Here is an 18,480-nt window from a genome sequence, read left to right on the forward strand (position 1 = left end):
ACACTTAACCCTTCAAATGTGCAAAGCACCAGACAACAAAAGGGCTAATTCTAGTGAAATGGACTACAAAAAAATCCATCTGATTTCTTCTCCTGTGGTGGTATTTTACTGTATCAAATACTGTCTGTCATAATTGGACACGTCTTGGAAATCACTTTGCTACAATGAAAATGAAATTACTATTGGATTCTGGCCTTCATGAGATTCAGCCTCTACTCCTGCAAGTTACGATCATTGTTTTAGTCAGTGCGGATGAAGGAGATTCAACAAGTTCAAGTCCCTTTGCCCAGCAAGGTCAAGAGCAAACTAGCCTAGAGAAGATGGGAGCCCCATGTTCCTCCTGCAGGCATCCATCAAGTAGAAATAAATGTTATCCCCACACTGAAAAAGAATTTCAACAATCCTCATTGAAAAACTGGATAGACAGCTTACTGACAGACTCATTATAAACTTCTAATCTGCAGTTAAGTCGGCTTTGTATATTGAAGGAGTAATGATTCGAATGCTTTCAAAATTATCAGTTGGAACTATTCTGAATTAATGTTGGCACATCTGTTAACACTTACAACTCAACGATATAAATCCATTAAATACATAAAATCTGACTCAACAAGGTTAATTAAATAGTTGTCAGTTCCCACTACAAAATAATTTTGATGTAATAGTGATAATATGATTTTTAAAAATCGTAACTGAGGGGCACTCAGTTGGTTAAGTGTCTGACTCTTGATCTCAGGTCTTGATCTCAGGGTCGTGAGATCGAGCCCCAAATTGGGCTCTGTGCTGGGCATGGAACCCACTTGGGATTCTCTCTCTCCCTCTGCCCCTCCCCCTCCCGCACGCACGCTCTTAAAAAAATTTAAAAATTAAAGAAAAAATAATAATTGAGCAAATCTATATTGAGCTAACACTTAAGCACGTACTCCATGACAGACAGTTTGAAATAATGTTAATTTAATCTTCCTATTAACCTTAGGGGCTGGGTTCCACCATCATGACCATTTATAAAGAAGAAAACTAAGGCCCAAAGGCGTTAAGTAACTTGCCCCAGGTCAAACCCAGTAGGTGGCGGAACCAGGATTCAAACCCAGGTTTTCGGGCTCCAGAGCCAGTCCCAACTGTTAAATGAAGGCCTACTATGTGCCAGGCTCTGCAGTAAGTGCTGTACAGACATTAACTCATGTTTAACCATCTTGTCTACGTAGAGGCGACGGGACAGATGAAGAGCTTGAGGCCCTGAGAGGCACGAACTTGTCTGCAGTTAAGAGGCCACATAAGGACTGGAACCCAGGTCTCCCAGGCTGAACCCAGGTCACAGGCTCCCTCCCTCCCCTCAGCTGTGAGGCAGCATATGACACGGGCACCACTCACTTTCCACCAGGCTGTGTCACTGTGGACTGGATCTTCGCTTCGGTCCCCGTGTTTCTCAGGGACACCTGAACTCCTGCAGGGCCCAGGGGCTGCCCTTTGCTGAGAACCTGCCAAGGAGAAGGAGGTCAAGACCCAAACCAGCAGCAAAGTTCTCCTCTCAGCAGGACTGTCCATTGTGTTCCTGCTCCCTGCAGAGAGCTTATACCCTTCTTCAGGTCAAGACTCCTTTGCAAAGAGTAGACAGATTACGGATACCCTTCCCGGGGATTGCTGAGGGGCTGAGTGGGGAATGATACTTTGTTTCACCGAATCTAAGACACCATCAGCTAAAGATGCACCATTATTTTGTAACGACGGAGAAAGAAAAATAACCCATGATCCTCCATGTTAGCAAGCAACTCACACATGAAGGCAGAGCCACCTTGCCTCACCAAGAGTGGGCGCCTCACTCTCAGTGTGAAGGCAGAGGAGAAATGAACCTGCCATGAAGAAAAGGACAGCAAGGCAATTTGCACGCGTCAACCTTGGTGCCGGATGGAGGGAAGGATGATAACGCTCCTGAGAATCTGAACTCGGAGCTGCCATTCACACAGGTGAGCTCTCTACATTCACACCATCAATGGGGCCCAAAAAACTCTCAGAGAATCTAGTTTACTGCGACAGCTCCTGGGGGAGTGGCCGAAGCAAATGTAAACCCTGTCTGCAAGAGGCCGGCTTCGTCCACCCAGAGTGATTACAAGTGGCCTCGAGTCTAGGGGCCTGCGCTCTTCCTATCCTGCACCCCTATACAAGGCCATCCCTGGCAGTTATCCACCCGGACTTCACAGGGAATGACGAGTAAGCTAGATCTGACCCCAAGAAACACCCACACCCTTCTACACAAAATTTTGCCCATTCTCAGACCCTCTTGAAGCTTATCTATGGGTCCCTTGTGGGCTCAGAGTCCCCATGTTAAAGAGTCCTACTTTTTTAAAGGTAAGAGAAGACTCAGTACATAATACAGAGCAAACATTAAAAATAACAATGTTCTGAAGCCAAACCTTTCCGTTCACAGAGAACCCCGTGAACACAAAGTTGATGTCCCCGCCCTTTGTGCAGATATCATTGACGCCATCCACGTAGAGCTCCACGTTCGTCGGCTCTGAGAAATGAAGGCGGGAGGGGAGGGAACAGGGGACAAGACACAAGAGCCAGGTTAGTTCTGAGACAAGGTGAACGGGTCTAGGCAAAACACCTTTTCTTGGTTAACTTCCATTTTCTTTATTTTTGAGCACTTAATACACTCACATGGTTTAAAATCCAAAGGTACCAAGAGGTAGGCAGGGGAAGTCTCCCTCCCATCTCTTCCCCACCCCAGAGTGAAACAGTGTGTGGAGGATAATATGCTTTTATAACAGTCTTTTGGCTGAGCTGTAGCTCAGAGTCCCATTGAAAATGCGGTAAGCACCAAATTGTTTTATCTACTGGATGCTTACCATGGACCAGACATGGGCTAAGAGCATGTGCTCCTCACAGCTACTTTAACAGGTAGGTAATGACATCTACAACTGACTGAGGATTAAACTGACACATGGAAAGGTTAAAGGAGCCCCCCAAAGTCACAGAGCTTATGAGTGACAGAGCCCCAGTGCAACTTCCAAAAGCCTGGCTCCAAAAGGCCCCCTGACCCAAGTGCAGGAGCTCAGCCACATTAAACCAGGACCATAAACTCCAATGTCCACAGGAACCAAGTAGGGGGACAGGCCACATGGGGACTACGGTGAACGGGAAAGGGGAAGCCACTACTCAGCTTTTGCCAAACGTCAACCTTTTGAAGAAAACACAGACATCTGGATTTTATGTGCCATCTCCTGATTTTTCAATACCAGCAACTAATTCATTTTGTCTAAAAAACTGAAGAGGTCATCGTAATAAGGGTTAAAGTTTTTTAAAGGTTAGGAGTGTAGAGTGATTAAGTAGAGAAAAAAATGGGAAAATAAAGAGAATTTCAGGTAAAATGAAGAATTACACACACACACACACACACACACACGAAGATGCCAATAAAAAAACACACACAAGACTTGGACACCTCACAAAAGAGGCTATCCAAATGGCCAGTACACATATTAAAAAAAGCATTCAATCTCATTGACCATCGAGCAAATGCAAATCAAAACCACAATGAGATACCACTGTGTTACCAAGGGCTGGTGAGACTGTGGGGCACCTAGAACCCTTCCACACTGCCGGGAGAGCAGAATCTGCTACAACCGCCTTGGATATTTAACACTGTCTACTAGAGCTGGGCATGTAAATGCTCTCTCACCCAGCAATTTCCCTCCTGGTATAGACCCAACAGAAATGCAAACACACAAAACCATGTACTGAAAGATATGAACAAGGAAATTTGTAGGAGCACCATACTCAGCGGCCAACGTCGAGAAGCGGCCCAAATGTCCATCAACACAAGGGGGAAATCACTTTATACTCACACAGTAATTGAATGAGCTAACTAAAGCCACACATGTAATACAGATGAATGACATTAACAATGTTGAGAAAAAGAAGCCAGACACAAAAATGTACCCCTTTAGAATCCTAAAGGGATTTGGAATAGACAAAAGTCATCCAGAACTTTAGGAGGTGGGGGCAGTGGTCACCTGCGGGGTGGGGCAGAGCAGTTAGGGAGTGCCTGGGATGGGGCCCTACTGGGTACTGGTTCTACCTTGTGATCTGGGTAGAGGTTACATGGGTGCGTTTACTTAGGGAACATTCAAGTAATACCCTTATGACAAGTACACTTTTCTGAAAGTATAATTCAATAAAAAAGCTCCTCCAAAGAAAAAGCACTGGCAGGAGGGGAGGGGGCTCAAACAAAACACTCCCACAGGCCGCAGATGATCTGCAACCTCTGCTTTAGTGCTGTGTTGGGTTTCCTTCCCCTCTGGCTTTCTGGAATGCACGGGTCAGGTGCCCCCTACAATGAACCGAAAGAGAACATGTCTCACAGAGCCAAATGAGCTGTCGGCTGACCTGAGCTTCACTTGGCCCTTCATGATGGCAGGGACTAAATTCTTCCTCCTCTAACTCACAAGCAAGCCTGACACAGACAACCATGCCCTCCCACCCCCCTCCCCGAGCTACAGAACTGGGATCAGGCACATCTATTCTTCGGAAACGTAAGCCGTGACAGAGCAGAACCCTCTCTTCTTTTCTCAACCCATTCCCACATCTCCGGCTCTGCTAAATGCCAAATACATCAGGAAAGTTTTAAGCTTTTTGTTTGTATGGGTGCAGAACGCTTTTAAGTATTTATCGTTGCTAATTATGTGCCGGTCTTTCCCAGCACTGTAAATACACTGGCCCATTCACCCTCCAGGTTAGGCTGTGAGGCAGCTACCACCACTCTCCCGACTCCCTAGCAAGAAGGCTGCACACCGACACAGGAGCAAGTAACTTGTCCAAGGTCGTCGCAGAACCAGTAATGCCCAAGGTCGCCAGACCTTCTGATCTCTTTTGAGAAGTAGATCTGGATTTTCATGTGAAATCTCACAATGTTGAATACTGCAGTCCTAAAAAGCACCAAGAGGGCAAAGAGACCATCCTTGGACGGGAAAAATGTTCCCACTCCTGACCTCTAGACACAGTTTGGGGAACTCTCTGGGGAATGGAACTACAAAAACAGAGCTTCCTGAGAAAGGTTCGGGAAAAGACGCCTATTCCAAGAAAGATGACAGTAAACCTTAGCGTAGGTCCAAGATAAATCCAATCTACTCTAAAGTAACGGGGAGGAAAAAAAGCCCTGCTCCACACGAGAAACGAATCTTTAATATTTTAAAGGTGTCTGCACTACGCCAATGTAAATTAACATTCGGCATATAATCTAATCCTATACAGAGTATGTCTGGTTATTCAGTTAACTTACCAAAACTCCACCCTAGGGGAGGCTCGATCTTCAGAATGAAATCTCCCTAAGAGGGGGGAAGAAAGATACAGGGATGAAAACTGATGACCTCTCAACTAGTTTAATACACTTCCGTGCTACTGTTTAATCTAGCATTTTTACACCTGCAATAAAATTCTAAGCACATATTGTGTTCTAAGCAGCTGTGGGCTTCCTGATTGCCTTGAGATGTCGCAAGCTGAGGCTGGGTGCCCTGAAGTCCCCATCCAACCAATCGGAAGATACCAAGTTAACACCCATGGAAAAGTTCTAAAGGCATTATATTCAGCCACTTGTTTTTTGATACCAGACGTACTACTAATGGAGTCTCCTATCAACCCCTCCTACGCCCAAGGTTGCCAGCGTCCTTAGAAACGAAAAGCCATTTCTTAAAACTGGATGTTACTCACACACCCTGGTTTCTTGAGATTGATGGGGTTTAAAAAAAAAACAACAACATATTTTAAGAACCACCCGTAGAAGTCAGCCCTATGTATTGTGCCTAAAGATTTAAGGTCAGGAATATTTAGTGCTGTGTTGTCAGTAATAATTTTTTAAATTGGGAAAAGCCTCTATGCCTACCAACAGAGAAGTGGCTACATAAATTACGGTTTTGATTTGATTCTGACGTGTTGTGCAGCCATGAAAAAGAAGGCAACAGATCCAAACGTGCTGATGTTGCAAGCGTATCAAGATGTTATCATAGGGGAAAAAGTCAAATTGCAGAGTAATTCCTATTGTTTGATTCCAACTGATATTTAAAAAAACCCCAAATCAAAATTGTGTGTGCATATAGATTATTTCTGCAACATGCTACAAATCTGTGCTTCCAAATAAGGAGTTGAAGTGGGGAGGGGAAACGGGGGTGGGGGGTGCAGGTAGGGGAAGGCATGGACACACATCTTTCCACATGTGCACCTATGTGGGCATCTTTATAATCATATAACACAGAGAAAGCAGTCTTTCGGGATACACACCAAACTTGTATCCGTAGTTATCACTACAGAGGGATGAGAAATTGGGGGGTAAAGGTTAAATTTACTTCATATACTTCTAAAGACCTTGTTTTGTTGTTTTCCACATAGCTCATAAATTCATGTATCACCTGTATCGTTTTTTTAAACAATATTTTAAGCTGCTTGCAAACTTAACCCTATTAAATCAGGGCTTCTCAATGTTGGCACTGCTGACATTTGGTCCGTCCTGTGCAGCATGATAGGTAGTCCAGCTTCATTTCTGGCCTCTACTAACTAGATACTGCAGCACTCCCCCAACCCCAAGCAGTAATAACAACCAAAAATGTCTCTACACACTGCCAAACCAGTTTATAAATTGTCCCCCTCAAACTTTGGCCGGAATTGTCAAATTCCACTTATAATTTATAAAAGAGACCAGCTCTCAGGGCGTCTGGGTGGCTCAGTCGTTAAGTGTCTGCCTTCGGCTCAGGTCATGATCCCAGGGTCCTGAGATCGAGCCCTGCATCGGGCTCCCTGCTTGGCGGGGAGCCTGCTTCTCCCTCTCCCACTCCCCCTGCTTATGTTCCCTCTCTTGCTGTGTCTCTCTCTCTGTCAAATAAATAAAATCTTTTAAAAAAAAGAGACCAGCTCTTGCTCATGTGGTTAATCAAGGCTGCTCTGGTTAGTGCAGTCCTGTGGGCCACACTAACTCCTTCCCATCATAAACCACTAGAGTAGTCTCTCTTACCTTATCATACAAGGGGATCATAAAGTAACCATTATTAGGGGCACAGTCTGTCTGGTATTTCAAAGTCCCATGCTTGGTATACAGCTTTATCTAGAAAGCAAGGAAAGAAGAGAAGTCATAAGAGAATTAGCTACGTACATTACGCCAGAATGCATTCAGTTAATATGTGTTTGCTGAGGACCTACCACATGCTGCTATTAACACCAGACATTAGGGGACAGAGAGAAAGACAAAGTATCCCCAAAATAATGTGATTAGATACTTTTCTGGTTAGAAACCATCTAAAGACTACCCCCAAAAGTCATATTTTTCAGGTTATTTTTGGTGGCTGTCTCTACGTTGTTTCTATCTATAACAAATTTTCAAATTCGCTGTTAATAAGGTGCTTATTAAAATGCAATCCCAAGCCCCACTTCTGTTTCTAAACTAGAAGGTTGGGGTGAGGGCCAAGGATCTGCATTATTAACCCCAAATGATTCCCAATACTTGGGAGTAACACTCATCCAGAAACTTTCAATTTTCTCTTCTACTTTCATTCCTGGGCAAAAAACAAATCAAAAAACATGTCACAAGGATCTCTAAAGTTCTTGCATCCTGGACAATTCCAAACACAATCTGTTAACCTTTTAAGATGTTCAACCAAAGTCTGGGTCTTCCATGTACTGTGCGACCTTGGGCAAGTCATTTAACCTCCTAAGGTCCAGTTTCTTCAGGGGTAAGAAAAGAGAGATTCCCTTTCCTGGTGATTATACAGATTCTATGCATATTAAGCACCTGGCGGAGAGCACAACTCAAAAAAGAAAAAAAATAGTATTCTTATTGTTTTACTATATTACTCTATTACTGTGTTGCGTTACTAACATCTGCCTTTACTTCTCTCCCCAGGAAACTACAAGTTGCAAAAAGCCTTGCAAGGCACCTTCTGAAACCTCCTGGGCCCACACACTGAGAGGCAATCTAGAAGGTGACAGGGGCACCCCAGCAAAACCTAGGGACCTTGCCACTGCCATTGGGTAGATTCACTAAACACATGACTTAAGATAAAAAACGGCAGAGAAGCCACAGAGGGGTCTTGAAGGTGATAATTATCTTCTTTAGGAAATACACTGTACTGGGTTCTGCTGCTTCTGTCTCAACCCCATCCTACAGGAACAAAAATTGGGATCTGGAACAAGGCCAGGTGAAAGACCTAGTGGGGTGTGGAACCGATGTTCAACCAGATTTGCCGAGAACCTCAGCAACCAGATTTGTAGAACATACTGGTTTAATCCTTCACTGCAGTCCTTGAACTGCCAGAACTGGCGAGGCTCAAATGTGCTTTCAGTCAGCCTTTGGGGGTCTTAGTCCCCCCACAGTCCCTTCTCTTTGGCATCTCCTAGCCTCTTCCTTTTTTTCTCTTTCAAATTCCCTCCTCCTGCCCCATCATCAGTACCCTCCTAAAACAGAGGTCAGCCCTCCATCAGGTCCCTTCCCATCTATGCTGACAAGTGACCATCCTCTTCACAAAAGCTTTCTGGGTCACAGTCCCACTGGGTTGATAATCACGTAACTGCATGGGGCTTTACAACTTAATAAAAAAGACTTCTGCACAAATCTCTAGCATAATTCCAATAACTACCCAGTAAGGCAATCAGGGCAGCTGACAACTCTACCTTCACAAAGGAAAAAGGAGTCCCCAAGGGAGGAATGGGGGAGATTAAAAACACAGTTTCCCAGCCCCAGAAATGCCAATAGAGATGAACTGGGTCAGGATCTCTGGGATGAGAATCAATGCCCTCTAAAAGCATCCCCGGGGGAGGGTTGAAGAGGAGTGGATTAGAACCTTTGGGGTCTCTGAGTTGTGGGGCTAGGGGATAAGACTTGCAGTCTCTAGGTTCTGGAATACGGCTTTCAGGAAATCTAAGTTTCAGGGGGTCTGAGTTTTGAGGATCTGGGGCCTGGGTCCTGTTGAGAGTGGGTTTTTATTTTATTTTTTTTAATTTTATTTATTAGAGAGAGACACAGCCAGAGAGTGCGTTTTAAGAGATCTGGGGCCTGGATTCTAGGGACGGTCAGAGTCCCCTATCATCTTGGGATGTGGATTCTGGGTTTCTGGAGTTTGAGTTCTGAAGAACCTGGGGTCCTGATTTGGGGGATCCTTCGTTTTGAGTGACCTGATAAAAGTTATGAACCACCAACATCGTCACCAAAAATGTCCCTCACGCCCCCTGCGCGCACACCTCTAGGCCCCCAACCCCACTCCGCAGCTGACCCCACGACAGGAACCTCCACCCTAGCGCGACACGGAGGGGACGGGATGGTGGAGAGCCCGCGGAAAGTGGAGCCTTCGAGGAGGCAAGGACTCCTAGAATGTGGAGCTAGTGGCAACTGCCTGGCGGATGAGGCGAGGCCACCGCAGCCCGCACAGGTTGAACGACTGGCCCAGGGTCACACGACGAGCTCCGGCCCGGGCCGCGGGGTTGGGCGCTCACCTCGATGAGCGAGTAGTTGATCTCCACGTCCGACTTGACGAAGCCCCCGCAGCCCACCACGATGTCCTCGGAGCCGCGCGCCGGATCCACGCCGCTCAGCAGCAGCACCACAGCGGCGGCCACCGCCACCGGCCCCGGCGGCCCCAAACCCCCGCACGCCCGCATGGCCCGGCTTCTGCCGCCCGACCCACCACAGGCCTCCCGGTCCCGCCCCTTGCTTCGCGCGCGGCCTGCGGCTTCCTCTTCTGCCGGCGGCTGACAGCCCAGGCCCCGCCCCCCGCCGCCGCGCGTGCGCGCTCCGGCCTCAAGCCCACCGCCCCAGACAAGTTAACCACGGCGCATGCTCAGCAACAAAAACGAGATCATTTGTGCCCTCTGGAGGCCTGGAGGACTCCGCGCACCGTCTGGCGGGTGCAGTTGCAAGGTGCCCGGTACAGGCACAAACTCCAAAGTTGAATTATACTTCGGAAGTCAATATTGCCGAAACTGGAAATGACGAAAGACTGTTGATCGAAGTATCCAACAACTTTCCCGAATCTTTTTGGCACGTATATTTCACAGACGATATATAATCTCAAAAACCCTTTAGGAATTTAAGTTGGTGCATTTTTCTGTAGTAAATGATCAATACTTTTTATTTTTTTAAGATTCTATTTATTTATTTGAGAGAGAGAGAGAAGGAGCAGGGGAAGGGGCAGAGGGAGAGGGAGAAGCAGACTCCCCGTTGGGGCGCCTGGGTGGCTCAGTTGGTTAAGCATCTGCATTGGGCTCAGGTCATGATCTCAGGGTCCTGGGATGGATCCCCACATTGGGCTCCCTGCTCAGTGATCAATACTTTTTAAAAATCAATACATAGGTTATTTAAGTCAGCATAATGTTAAAAAAAGGACATTTAAAACTTATTTTATTTATTTTATTTTTTTAATATTTTATTTATTTATTTGACAAAGAGAGCACAAGTAGGCAGAGCGGCAGGTAGAGGGAGAGGGAGAAGCAGGCTCTCCGCTGAACAGGGAACCTGATGCGGGGCTCGATCCCAGGACCCTGGAATCATGACCTGAACCGAAGGCAGACGCTTAACTGACTGAGCCACCCAGGTGCCCCTAAAACTTACTTTAATCTCAGCTCTAATAACATTTGTATAGAAACACATTTGGGGGTTTTCCTCCCATAGGCAAGAAATCAAGCAGTTAATTTACTTTGCATTGTCTGGCACCAGAAGCATGAGTTGTCAGAAAATAAGTTCAAATCTCAGCATGTTGTGTTTTGTCCCAAGACTGAATGTTTACTATGACCAAAACTGCATTTAACTGCAAGTCACCACATCAAAATGGACAAAAATTGCTTTTCTGACCTGATATTGGAATTCTTCTCTTTTGTCCTAAGAAAGAAACAAGTGCTTTGATAGTTTTTGTATTTTGTTTCTACATGACCAGGTAAGAGAGAAAATTTCCCACTAGAATTTGCCGTTGTGACTAAGACTTCAGCAATATACAACTACGAATCACAGCAAGCTTAAACTATGCAACAGTCAAAACTTTCATAATGGCTACAATGGAATGATACATCCACTGAGGATCTCAATTGTGAGCACATCTGATTTCAGTTTCTCAGTCTGCATTCTCAAAATACAGTGGCATTCTCAACTCTTTGGTTTTAAAGAGAAACAAGTTAAATTATTTTATTTATTGGGGTTATTTACTTATTTATTTATTTTAGGGAGGAGAGAGGCAGAGGGAGGAGAGGGAGACTCTCAAGCAGACTCCGTGCTCAGTGTGGAGCCCAATGTGGGGCTTGATCTCATAACCCTGAGATCATGACCTGAGCTGAAATCAAGAATCAAACACTTAACCGACTGAGCCACCCAGGCACCTCTGGGGTTTACTATTCATAACTACAGTTGAAACAGATCCCCTTTCTTCTCCCTAGCATGAATCCCTGGTTTGTCTTGGCAAATCCCCAGGGGGTTGAAAGCCACCAATTAGGAAATGCTGGCCTGTGGAAACTTCTTACTATACAGAATAGGAAACCGAGGAAGGGGGTGTGTGTGAAGGGACTTGTCTAGTGCTCTGCACGCAGCCGTTACTATTCAGAGGACTGGAAAGTAGGCTTTAGTGTGCCTGAGTTCTGTTCTTGGCTCACCCAACTGATTTCCTCTGTGTTCTTCCTCACTTCCTGAACATTCCCCCTCAAATTTCCACCATTTCCCTCAAATTCATCTTCAAATATACAATAAAATAAAGCACTATGAGTGTGGCAATGCCATCTGGAGGCGGGCTCCCAGACAGAGAGGGCTCAAGCCTCCCCCTAATTTCCATCAGCCTCCACCAAAATCACCTCAAATAAACAGACTTACCTTATAAATGTAAACAGCAGACCTGCCACCTTCAGCTTCAAAACTGAGTTTTTCTTTGTGTCCCTGCTCTTCCAGAAGACCCAGGCAGGAGGACAGCTGAAAGGCACCCTCCCAGACCATGGTTAGGGAAACCCAAAAAGAAAGGGGGAACCCACACAGTGGAGGGCATGCAGGAGGGCAGGGGTAAAAACCTGCAGAGAAGGGCCAGGGCAGTGTGGGAAGTGCAGATGATGCTCACCTGAAGAAGCTGTCTTTTCATTTCTCTCGCAAAAGGAATGCATGCTTGTGGCAGAAAGAAAAAACATAAAAGGAAAGGAAAAAGAAAAGAAAATTAGGATTCCCATGATCACTGCTGCAGTGCATTTCCATTTTTCATCTATGCATATAGGTTACATAGGGGTTTTTCCAAAAAGAGCTGCTGGCTGGGAACACACACCTTGCTTTAAGGAGCAGGAAGAGGAAGGGAAAGATTTGGCTTCCTTCCCCACTTTCCACAACCTAAGTATATACTTTTTTTTTTTTTTTGCAAAAATATCATAGCCTATTTTGTATTATAATTTTTTTTTTCATTTAGCATGTAGCAACCACCTTTCCATATTATATTTCTGATATGGCACTGGGATCCCCTGCTTAGTAACCTATGCATGAAATAACACCACTAATGCTAATAATCGCTAATTCTTACTGAGCATTTACTGTGTGCTGGACACTGTGCTAAACTCTATTCGTGATCTGAAAATCTCCCTAGAGACAGTGTTCATCCCATTTGTTGCGGGGCTGGAGGGTTTTACCAGGATACCAGCTGCACTTTCTTTTCTTTTTTTTTTAAAGATTTTATTTATTTATTTGAGAGAGAGATAGCGAGAGCAGGAACACAAGCAGGGGGAGTGGGAGAGCGAGAAGCAGGCTTCCTGCCGAGCAGGGAGCCCAATGTGGGACTCGATCCCAGGACCCTGGGATCATGACCTGAGCCGAAGGCAGATGCTTAACGACTGAGCCACCCAGGCGCCCACCAGCTGCACTTTCTGGGGCTCCGGGATCCCCTCCCCCGGCGCCCCCTCCAATCGCCTCTTCTCACCCCTTCACGCCCCACCCCTGCCGCGCGGCGGGACCTTGCCCTGGGCTTGGCAATCCCCGAGCTCAAATCTCAGCCAAACCTGCCAGTCCCCGCCCCTTCCAGGACCCGGAGCTTGGCCGAGGAGGTTGCCCAGGGACCGACCGACATACTGCGGGGCGGACAGACAGACGGGCACCGGGAGACGCGCGATGGCTGTGCCTGCAGAGCCCTGTGTGGGACAGGAGGTAAGTGTCCCCCTCCTGTCCTACTCTCCTTTTCCGGGCTGGGTAGATCTCTCCGACAGCTCTCTAAGGCGGCGATACTGGGGAGGGGAGAGACCCCTAAATTCTCAGCCAGAAGAACAGCGACCCGTTTAACAGATCGTGCCCCCCCCGCACCCAGACCCCAACCCCGCTAATGGGGCCTCCAGACCTCCCAGCTGCCGGCGGGCTTTGACCTCTATTTGCATAAAAGCTTCAGGACCCCCGCCTCTCTGGCTGGCTTCCTCTTTGATCCAGGTTCTTAGCAAAGGACTCTGGGGAGTGACGTTCAGGGGGTGGGAGTGAGAGTCGCCAACTCCCAGGATTTCAGGGGCCAGGTAGGTAAGGCAGTAATAATAACTGATGTTAACTGAGGGCTTACTTTGTGCCCAACATCCTACTATGTGCTTTACTGGTATTAACCCATTTAATGCAACCTTTAGAGGTAGAATCTCTTCACACCACCCCTCCCCTTTTCCGGGAAGGAAACTGAGGCACAGGGAGGTTGAAATTCCTAGTGTTGGCCAGTGGTGAAGTGGGGAGCAGTCAAGAAAGATAACTGGCACCTCCACTTTCCACCTGGATGACAATCACCCAAACTATTTACTTTCTGGGCCTCCGCTTCCTTCTATGCAAAATCAGTATGATAGTTGTCTCTACTTCTTAGTGTTGATGTTATTAGCATTAAAGGAGTTGAGAATTTCAAGGTACTCCAAAAAGTGCTTGGCCCATTTTCACGTCAATGTTAGGAGTCCAAAAGGTTGGGGCGCCTGGGTGGCTCAGTTGGTTAAGGGTCTGCCTTCAGCTCGGGTCATGATCCGTCCTGGGATTGAGCCCCCTCATCAGGCTCCCTGCTCAGCGGGGAGCCTGCTTCTCCCTCTCCCTCTTCCTGCCGTTCCCCCTGCTTGTGCTCTCTCTCTCTCTGTCAAATAAATAAATAAAATCTTGAAAAAAAAAAAGGAGTCCAAAAGGTTGCCTTTTCCCTAATCAGGTGAGTTTGGGACCCCTGCATTGTAGCATTACAAGGGTGGCCCTGGTGTTCCCTCAGGTTTGGAACTGGACGGAGCCTGAGCCCACTGCTGCCCACCTACTGAATGTGTGCTTCCTGAAAACGGCAGGGGTCTGGGTGCCCCCTATGTACCTCTGGGTCCTTGGCCCCATCTACCTCCTATACATCCACCGCCATGGCCGAGGCTACCTCCGGATGTCCCTGCTCTTCAAGGCCAAACTGGTAACTGCTGCTTCTGGGAGCCTGTAAGCAGACAAGGGTTGGGAGGTGGGGGGGAGCAGGCTGGAACCGGGCTGAGACCCCTGAAGTGGACATTCCTCCTTTCGAGGAACACACAGTGTGGGGATAAGAAGGGGAACCTGTTCATCAAACAGAGCAATACTTCAGAGGCTACAGAAGAAAAACTCTGTGGAACAAGATCCGTCCCACACAGATTTCATGATAATAAAATCCACGCGTCTGCAGACACACACATCTAGACCCTCGTATGTTCCCGGCCAGTTTATGAACACCATCACCTGGCATTCCCCCAGAGTGTGCAGTGTCTACTCCTGGGATCCACAAGGGGATTTTAGGATGGTGCTGGGATAAACTTTTTAAGTTTTTTAACAGTCACACGTTGATTTTCATGCTTCTCCACTGGCAGTTCTAAAAACCAGTTCTTAAAATTGTAATGTATTTGTTTTCGTGTGTTACAGAAACACTGGCTTTCCACCTGTGAGCCTTTCTGCTCATCTGCCCCTTCTCCAAACTTCTACAAGAATGTCCTTCAAGGTTCATTTATTCCCATAACACCTTGTTAATTTTTCTCCTATTGCTGACCACCTATCAAGTGGTTGCATGCTCTTCCTTAAAGGGCCAGAGAGTATATATTGGAGGCTTTGAGGCTCATGTGGTCTCCACCCAGCTATTCTGCAGCAGGAAAGTGGCCACAGGCAACAGTGAATAAACAGACATGACTGTGTTTTAAGTAACATTTTCTCGATAGTCACTGAAATTTGAATTTCATATACTTTTTACATGTCATGACACATTGTACCTTTTTTGAGTTTTGTTCAATGATCAAAAAATGTCAAAACCAGGGGCACCTGGGTGGCCCCATCTCTTAAGCATCGGACTCTTGATCTCAGCTCAGGTCTTGATCTCGGGATCGTAAGTTCAAGCCCTGCGTTGGGCTCCACGATGGACATGGAGCCTACTTAAAAAAAAAAAAAGTGTCAAAACCATTCTTAGCTCACAGATGATATAAAAACAGGCAGCGTGTCAAACTCAGCCTGCCGGTAGTAGTTTGAGCCCTGCTTTGGACTAACTGAGGTGCTTACAATAGTTTCTCAATGCGCCCAGGTCCTGTCTTCTTTCTCACCTGCATGCACCGTGTCGCTTTCTCTCGTTCAAAAGAGAGACCACCGCATCTTAGAGAAGGGTCTAGAGACATACCAGTCCCAGCAGAGAGTTTCTCCTTGATTTAATAGGAGGGCTCAAAAGGGACTCGAAGAGAGTGGAACTTTTTCACCTGCTGAGCAAATGTCGTTTCATGCCACTTCTTCATACATAAAGCATCTCTCCTGTCCACTCTTGGTGCACACCACCCCACCCCACCCCTGCATTTTGGGAAACACTGGGTTGGCTCAGACCCCTGTGGCGCATTATTTATAGGACATTTACAGGTCAAGATCCATCTGCAACAGCCCTTCCTGCTTTTTCTTAAGCATCTTTTACATTGGCACTGTTAAATTATAACACTGGTACCTTAACAGGTGCCTCATCCAGAGCCACTGTCCAATTGGGCACGGGGTCACTGTCCAGTTTGCCATCACTTTTCTTTTTGCCCACCAGCCTTATCTAAGCCTGTTTCCCAGGTGCTTGGGCTCACCCTCATAATGCTGTGCACCTCCAGCGTGTCTGTGGCTCTTTGGAGAATCCAGCGGGGAACGCCCCAGGCCCCAGAATTCCTCATTCATCCCACCGTGTGGCTCACCACGATGGTAATGATGACCCAGGCTTGCTGGTCTTGCTTCTGGCTGTGGCTTTTCCTGCCCTCGTGGAGGGTGTGGGGCAGAGCGGGGCTCCCTTTCTCCCTCCCCACCTTAAGGGGCCCATCCTGACTCTCCTGTCCAGAGCTTCGCCATGTTCCTGATCCACACGGAGAGGAAGAAGGGGGTCCGGACATCCGGGGTGCTGTTTGGATACTGGCTGCTGTGCTTTCCCTTGCCAGCTACCAGTGCTGCCCAGCTGGCCTTGCAAGGGGTAAGTGGAGGCCCGGGAGGACCGATATGGCAGTTTCAAGCCTTGGGCCCTGTCCTTCCTCCTCCCCTTTCCACACATGACTTCTTGTCTAAACAGAGACACACACCACGGTTGCTTAAACTCCAGCGATGCACAGGTGCACTCCCTCACACAGGTGCACCCATCATCCCATACATTCTTCTCGGACACAAATTCCCACCGCCTGACACGCGCACGTCACACACTTTACCTGCACCCCCGACACACACCTCTGTGCCCCCCTTTGTGCATCTCACAACCACAGACTGAGACACACACACCTGCACACAGCCATCCACGTTTGCCACCACCCAGTGTATCCGTGCCTTCAAGCTCCCACGCGACTCAGGCCCACGTGTCCCACATTCCCAGACGGCGCATCTATTCACACATCCTCCCCCTCCCTCCCCACCCGGGGCACAGGGACGCTGCTGGTTCACAACCGCAGGAGCTTCCCGGGTGAAATCTGAAAGTGGTCCCATACACAGAGGGCAAGGACAGATGAAGGAAGAGGCAGAGCACTCCAGACGGCACGGGGCAGGGTTCGTAAGCGAGAGGATTTACGAGGCTTGTCCCAGGGGGTGCAAAACAAACAGATCTCTGCACCCGCCTTCCAGAGCCTTCAAGGTTTATAGAGGCCAGGGTTTCTCAACCTCAGGACACTGGGCAAGAAGAGATGGGCGGCGGGAGCCCGTTCTTGCATTTTGGGGTGTTAAACAGCATCCCCGGCCTCCACCCACTAGATGCCAACTGCACACCTCCCCTTATGGTAATCCAGAATGTCTGCGGACATAGCCAAACATCCACTGGGGACAGATTTGCCCCAGTTGAAAACTGCCCGCGTAGACGGCATGCCCACCCAAGACATCTGATCGGGAGGCCCGCTGCAACAGGCTGTAGATCATCATTTCTCGAGCTAAATGGTTGCTCCATCCTGCTCCTGAAAGGAAAAGGCAGAGGAACGCCATGCCATTTGGTTCTTAGGGACAGATTTTTACAAAGTAATCTTTGTAACTGAGTTTGTAACTGATGGGAAAATTCCACAGGCCATCCACTGATTTGTGAAAAGCGAGGGTCCCACAGTTGATGGACAAAGCACAGAAATAATAATATCATGAACTCACATGCTCTGGAGCCCCAGCCCCACGCTGGGCCCCGGGGCAGGCTCCTTTACATCATGGCTTCGTTGAGTTCTCGCAAGAACGCCTTGTGGTGGATTCCAACAGTCCCGTTTTATGAGGAAACCAAGGCTAAGAATTGTGAATGGCTTCCTTGAGGTCACACAGCCCAGGAGTGCAGAGCCCAAGTCCATCTCCCCTACCCGATAGAAACTGTAGTAAAAATAGCAGTATGGGGAAGGTGGGCCATAATGTGTTTGGAATATCAAATTATCTATTATCTGCAAAAAACAAAAACAGAAGAGTATAGAAATCCAGTAGAGGAATTGCAATTTGAAACTAGGGCTCTTGTTTTAAGCCACAAAAACTCAACTCACACTAGCTTAAAGGGGAAAAATTCCAAAGGAATTTATTGCTCATAAATGGGGGATCTCCTGGCCTTAGCTGATCCAGGTGTCCAGATGACACCAGATCTCCATTTCCCTCTGTCTCTTGGCTCTGCCATGTTAGCTTCACTCCCCAGTGGGGTGGCAACAAGAGCCACCAATTGCTCCAGACCTATGTTCCTCCAGTGTAGCAAACTGGATGGAAGATCTCCCGATGGTTCTAGCTCTCATCGGCCCAGTGTGGGTCCAGCATCCATTCCTAACGCAATCACAGTAGCCAGGGGACTGGAACATTCTCCTTGATCAGACCTCAGTCACCTGCCCAGACTGGAATGGAGTCAGTTCTGCATAAACCACATACCTGAGCATGGGAAAACAAATTAAGGGGCTCTGACTGGAGGGGCAACGGACGTCAAAGCAATCATGGCATGCTGTGACAGCAAAAGCCTGTGGTTTGGATCAGATCCTCTGTGTGCCCTTGAGCAAGGTGCTACCGCTTCTCTGAGCCCCAGTCTCCACATGAGTGAACAGAACAAGGAGACTCCAGCTAGGGTCAGG

At 47.5% G+C, this 18,480-nt stretch overlaps 2 protein-coding genes across 5 annotated transcripts in view; one reads left to right on the forward strand and one right to left on the reverse strand.

The window, feature by feature from the left end:
* LOC102725759 (BOS complex subunit NOMO1) overlaps positions 1 to 9,687 on the reverse strand; it is a 66,218-nt gene extending 56,531 nt beyond the window's left edge. For all 4 annotated transcript variants that reach the window (XM_081819947.1, XM_081819946.1, XM_081819945.1 and 1 more), the window contains exons 1-5: positions 9,472 to 9,687; positions 7,001 to 7,090; positions 5,279 to 5,324; positions 2,412 to 2,512; positions 1,372 to 1,478 (exon numbers count right to left, since the gene is read on the reverse strand). In XM_081819947.1, coding sequence (XP_081676073.1) covers positions 1,372 to 1,478; positions 2,412 to 2,512; positions 5,279 to 5,324; positions 7,001 to 7,090; positions 9,472 to 9,636 — 509 coding nt within the window. In that variant the 5' untranslated portion in view covers positions 9,637 to 9,687. The remainder of the gene's footprint in view (positions 1 to 1,371; positions 1,479 to 2,411; positions 2,513 to 5,278; positions 5,325 to 7,000; positions 7,091 to 9,471) is intronic.
* Positions 9,688 to 12,658: 2,971 nt separating this feature from the next.
* ABCC6 (ATP binding cassette subfamily C member 6) overlaps positions 12,659 to 18,480 on the forward strand; it is a 47,650-nt gene continuing 41,828 nt past the window's right edge. The window contains exons 1-4 of the mRNA XM_081819971.1: positions 12,659 to 13,129; positions 14,193 to 14,375; positions 16,013 to 16,138; positions 16,272 to 16,400. Of these exons, the coding sequence (XP_081676097.1) occupies positions 13,094 to 13,129; positions 14,193 to 14,375; positions 16,013 to 16,138; positions 16,272 to 16,400 (474 nt within the window). The 5' untranslated portion in view covers positions 12,659 to 13,093. The remainder of the gene's footprint in view (positions 13,130 to 14,192; positions 14,376 to 16,012; positions 16,139 to 16,271; positions 16,401 to 18,480) is intronic.

This window comes from Leptonychotes weddellii, chromosome 5 (genome assembly GCF_054177405.1).
Source record: "Leptonychotes weddellii isolate Sample4059 chromosome 5, ASM5417740v2, whole genome shotgun sequence".
Taxonomy (NCBI): domain Eukaryota; kingdom Metazoa; phylum Chordata; class Mammalia; order Carnivora; family Phocidae; genus Leptonychotes; species Leptonychotes weddellii.